General features: G+C 66.2%; 3 protein-coding genes across 3 annotated transcripts in view; 2 read left to right on the top strand and 1 right to left on the bottom strand.

The window, feature by feature from the left end:
- Positions 1–353: 353 nt before the first annotated feature.
- On the top strand, positions 354–2,176 carry AMSG_05999 (uncharacterized protein; the record flags this gene model as incomplete). Its single annotated transcript, XM_013902063.1, has 4 exons — positions 354–394; positions 494–1,570; positions 1,644–1,746; positions 1,838–2,176. 4 exons carry the CDS (start codon positions 354–356, stop codon positions 2,174–2,176), a joined length of 1,560 nt encoding a protein of 519 aa, XP_013757517.1.
- A 223-nt stretch (positions 2,177–2,399) lies between these two features.
- Positions 2,400–5,059, bottom strand: AMSG_05998 (uncharacterized protein; the record flags this gene model as incomplete). Its single annotated transcript, XM_013902062.1, has 2 exons — positions 2,400–2,414; positions 2,453–5,059. The coding sequence occupies 2 exons, from the start codon at positions 5,057–5,059 to the stop codon at positions 2,400–2,402; spliced, it is 2,622 nt and encodes an 873-aa protein (XP_013757516.1).
- Positions 5,060–5,156: 97 nt separating this feature from the next.
- The window catches only part of AMSG_05997 (uncharacterized protein), a gene marked incomplete at both ends in the record, with an annotated part of 817 nt that continues 756 nt past the window's right edge, over positions 5,157–5,217 (top strand). Inside the window, one exon of the mRNA XM_013902061.1 lies at positions 5,157–5,159. Within this exon, the coding sequence (XP_013757515.1) occupies positions 5,157–5,159 (3 nt within the window). The remainder of the gene's footprint in view (positions 5,160–5,217) is intronic.

Below are 5,217 nucleotides of genomic sequence, written 5' to 3'. Positions count from 1 at the left end.
GCCCGTCGCGAGGAGCAGGGTGAGAGCAAAGGTGAAGAGGTGAATGGTGTTCATGGGAAGGGGGGGGGAGGGCGGGGGGGGGGGAGGTGGCGTGGGTTGGGGTCGTGGGGGGTAGGAGGGGGGGAGTGGTTCCGGGAACGCCTGCGTGCGGCAGCTGTTTGAGGAAAAGGGTCTGGAGTGGGGGGTGGGGGGTGGGGGGTGGGGATGGGAAAAAATTGAGGCCAGGCTGACATGTCCTCGCCACCAATGCCCCGTCGCGCCGAGCGGCAGCTGCGAGAGGGCAGGCCGGAGAAGGCAAAGGCGGAAACACCGCACTCTCTCGCAAGCTCTTGCACACGCCACACTAGGCAGAGATGGTTGGTGATGTGCGGACGTCCGAGTGGGCGCAGCAGATGTAGGTGGCACCCCGGTACCCTCTCCCCACCCTACGCCCTACCCCCCTACCCTGGCTCTGGCACTCATACCCTTCCCCTCCTCTCCCCCTTCTCCGCAGCCGCAACCAACTCGAGCAGCACGCCCTGCTGCTCATGCAAAAGTCCCCCGATGGGCTCTCTCTGCCGCTCCCGCCGGGCCTGCTGGCTGAGGCCCGAGCCTTGGGCAAGGCCTACGGTCCAGCGCCACCGGCCGCCCGTCTGCAGCCAAGCAGAGGGCGACCGAAGCAGCCGGGACGCAACAGTCGCGTCGCCACGGCAGGCGGAAGTGATCGTGGTGACGGTGGCAGAGGCGGAGGTGGTGGCGCAGACGACGAGAGGCGCCGGCCGCGGGCGGCGGTGGCCGGTGGCAGGGGGGGGTCTGCTGGTGGGCGGCGGCGGCCGGCGTCTGCGGCGGCGGCGGTGGCGGCGGCGGCGCGGAAGCGACACCACAGCGGTGAGGTGGACAAAGAGCTGACGTTCAAGCCAGCGATCAACAAGCGGTCGAAGCGGCTGGCGCAGGGTAAGCCGTCGGTGAGAGACCGGATCCCGCCGGCATTGGCGCCGTCGGAAATCAGCTCGCTCGACGGGTCGGCCATCAACTCGTCGGCCTCGGGCTCGGTCCGCGGGCACAAGGTCCGCAAGCTCAAGGGCTACGAGGAGTGCACATTTCGACCCAAGATCAACTCGCGCTCAGCCAAGCTCACCGCAGATCGCGATGAGGACAGGCTTGACTACATGGGGGCGTACCGGACCGAGCACATGTACCGCCGCGGACAGGAGCAGGAGGCCAAGCGCATCGCCCTCGCCCGCCAGGCCGAGCGACGATTCAAGTCCTCGCATCCATTCCGCCCGCAGGTTGCTTCACGCCGCAGCGACCTTGTCGACGAGCTGCCCTCGTTTGAGAAACGCAACAAGGAGTGGCTCGCCGCCAAGGAGGCGCGCCTCGCCCAGCTCGCGGCGTCCAAGGCCGATCCCGAAGACGAAGAGCTCACATTTCATCCCAAGGTCAACCATCCGCTCCGCCGCACCCCAAGTTCTACGGTCCGGGTTGCGGCGCAGTCGCGTCTCGCCGCTGAAGCGCGCCCCGGTGCAAGAAGCGGTGGTGATAGATCCGATCCTGACTACGAGTATGTGTACGAGAGCGACGAAGGCGAAGAGTCGCCATCTCGAACACGGCCCATTCGGCGAGGTTTGGGCCGGGGCCGGGGCCGGGGCCGGGGCCGGGGCCAGATCGGTGGACGTGGCGGACGTGGCGGACGTGGTGGACGTGGTGGACGTGGTGGACGTGGTGGACGTGGCGGACGTGGTGGACGTGGTGGGCGCGGCCGTGGCCGTGGGCAGGCAAAGTCAGACCCGACCTCCCCTCCCTTGCCCGAGCCGCAGCCGGTCGATCGGCGGACGGCCAACGAGGGGGACAAGGCGAGCGCAAGTCAGAGAGCCTCAAGGCGAGGTCGTCGGCAGAGCTCGCACAAAACTCGATGAGCAAGTTTGTGGCGCGGATGAAGAAGGCGCGTATGCTGAAGGAGGAGAAGAAAGCGCGGGTCCGTGGAAAGCGGGTCGCAGCACGGCGGTCGCGTACCGGTGAGATCATTCCCGAGCCGTTCCAGTTTACCGAGCGGGAGGAGATGCGGGCGCGGATGGTGGCGCGGAGCAAGGCGCCTGTGCAGGCGATCGAGACGCTGCGGGTAGCGCCCGAGCCGGCCGAGAGCGGCGGTCGCCCGCCGCACACCTACGAGTACGAGTACGAGTACGAGTACGAGTAAACGCTAGCCGCGGTAGACCGTTTTCCAGCGGCCGCCGCATGGGCAGCCGTGGATCCAGGCGCTTGACCACAGGTGGCGGGCTTCTGTTACGCCATGGCACCGCATGCATTGCCGGCGCGACGAGCTGCCCTGCAAGATGTGGCGAGTGAGCACATCACTCTGGGTGGCAAGACGAGGCAGAGCCGGCGGAGTGGACGGCGGGTGGATGACCGACGAGACGTGCTCACTTGCATGGACGCTGCGCTTGGACGGTCCCGCCGGCGAGGCCGAGCCGACCGTGGGCGCGGTGGCAAGGATGTCGATTCGGTGCGGGTGGAGGTCGAGGCGCTGAAAGACCTTGTCGATGTCTGTCGATGACGGCGAGGGCGAGAAGAGGGCAATGACATCGTCGCGGAGTATGTGCAGCAGCGCTGCACGCCGTGAGCTGTCGTCGCGCTCGGCCTGGGAGAGGACATACAGCTGGCTCACCACGTGGTACATGTTGTCCGCATACTGCGGCGACGCCCGATACTGCCATAGCTGCTTGACCACGTCACAATCGATGATGCTCGGGTCACGCAGGAGAAGCGCGACAAGGAGGAGGAGCTCGCGGAAGCGGGCGAGTGCCTTGCTCGCCTGCTCGCTGGTGACAACCTCGACAAGCGGAATTTGCGACGGCTCGGCCTCGGCCACAGTCGCGTACCGTCGCAGGTTGGAAATGAGAAAGAGGCCAAACTGGAGCGTCCAGTTGACAATATGCATGAGCGAGAGGGCATCATACTGCGAAAAATGCCAGTACATGTTGATGTCGCCGAGTCGCTCGTCCTCGAGCACAGGGACCAGGTCGGCGCCGGTCGTTGAGCCTGCGCTACTTGCCGGCATCCGCGCCCAAGACTGCCTAGTTGATGCCAAGAGCGCGTAATCACTGGCAAGCGCCTCATGGAATGGGGCCATTGGCCCGCTCACCCGCTCGATGACATCAAGCATGTAGAGAAGGAGGATGCTCGACCGCGCGTTGATGATCGCAACTTCAGAGTTCTCGAGGAGCTGGAGGAGTGAGACAATGGCCGCGAGAGTTGCCGGCTCGTGGACACGGCGGACCGGGTCAGGGAGCCGGTCGAGGGCGGCGGCGAGGTCGGTGATGACACCGCGGACAAAGACTCCTGCGCCAGCCGTGTTGTTCAGTGCATAGGCGCGGGCGAGAAAGACAAGATCCCAAAACTCGACGCGGTTGGCAATGGCGGCGAGAAAGGCGCTGGTAAGCGCAGACGTTGCCGGCACCGCTGGTGCCAGCACTGCAGGGTGGGCGAAGAAATGCAGTGCGTCGGCGGCGTCGAGTGCAACCAGCGCGCCACTACATGGCGCAAATGCTAGCGCCAGCGGTGTGCTCGGTGGAGAGGTGTAGGGGTGGGCATGGGCAATTGCGGCCATTGCATCGGCGTGCCCGGAGAGCACCTTTCGCTTCTTGGACGCGGCCGGCGGTGGCACGCGCGCCGGATTGGCCACGTCGAGCTTGGCAAGGTTGTCGGCGTCAAAGATGTGGACAGCACCGGATCCGAGGCCGACCGCCACGGATGCCATAGGAATGGTATCGGCGCGAGCATAGAGCGGGTCTGAGACGACTAGCGCAGTGACTCGCCCGGCGAGCGCGTCGACGAGCGACAAGCTCGGCTTGGGCTCGGCGCCATCGACAATCGTGTCGTCCTGGCTTGAAAAGTCGAGAAAGTGGAGGCGAGCTGGCGGCGGCGCGCTTGACGTGATGCCAGACAGAAAGGTCTCCAGTGGATCGTCGAGTGCCCCAGGCTCGTGTGCTGGCTGCGCCTCGGGCGGCAAGGTCCCCTCGAGCGAGCCGACCCGCCACTGCTCGAGGCGCGACTCGCTCGCGGCATTGCACGTGACCGTGTAGAGGAGGCCGGGCTCTGCAGAGTGAAAAGCCATGTGGGTGACGATGGCCGGTGCCGGAATGTGAATCTTGGACGACGGCCCGGCCAGCGGCGGCGCCGAGGCGGTAAAGGTCCCGACAAGATGAGAGAGCGACGGCAGGAGATTCGAATAAGAGATGCTGCACACGGTGACGGCGCGCGAAGTGTCGGCCCAGGCAACTCGGACACCGCCTGAAGTGGTGCCGACCATGGCGGCCTGCGTCATGCGATGCTGGACCGGGAGGATAATCGACGAGTTGAGGCGAGGCGTGCCATTTTCGACGACATACTGCGCAAAAACGCCCGAGATGCCGATGAACGCAACTATGTCGTGCATCGTGTACTGCTCCCCGGGCCCTCGCTGGGGATCGCGGGCCATTTCGGCCGTCCAGTCGGGGATGGGGGCTGATGAGCTCGGTGGGCTCCGGCTCGGCTTGGGCAGATGCAGCCATCCGGGGCAGCTGAGCCAGGCGACTGCGGCAACGGGACCGACCGACTCGGCAAGCGACTCGGGCTTGGAGACGATCCACTCGTTGACGGATGCACTGTGCTGTGTAGACGTGGAGAGGACAGTAACCATGGCGTCGTCATCAACAACTAGCAGTCGCGGCCGCGTGCCGAGAGGGGACCAGGCGAGCCAGCGAATGGCTGCCCGGAGGCCCGTGGCCACGATGGCGACCTCGCCCGGCTCGCCCGGCTGGACCACGCACACGCTCCGCTCACTCTTTGCCTGTGCCTTGCCTTTGGCGACCTCGCCCGCTCCAGACCCGTCTTCAGTGGCCTCGCAGGCGTACGCCACCACCCCGGTGTCGGACCAGGCCACCACCCGGCCGTCAGCGCCGAGGCCGGGCCAAGCCCTTGCCGCCGCCGCCGTCCCACACGCACCGTCCACAAGCTCCTCAGCCACAACATCCAGTCGTCGATGTGCCGGAGCCTTTTCCAGCTCTGCACTCTCATTCCGCACCGTGACCAGCGCCTGCATGCTGCGTAGGGGTAGTTGGGGGGGGGGAGGGGAAGGGGGGAGAGGTGGCGATCACTGTGGCTGTGATCATGATCGATCATGATCGTGTCCTCTGGTCATGGTGATCACAGGAGGGAGGGGAGGGGGGGGTGGGGGGGGAGGGGGAGGGGGGGGGGGGG

This window comes from Thecamonas trahens (assembly GCF_000142905.1).
Source record: "Thecamonas trahens ATCC 50062 unplaced genomic scaffold supercont1.25, whole genome shotgun sequence".
Taxonomy (NCBI): domain Eukaryota; order Apusomonadida; family Apusomonadidae; genus Thecamonas; species Thecamonas trahens.
Note: the sequence above shows the minus strand (reverse complement) of the source record. Positions and strands in the feature narration are given on the sequence as shown.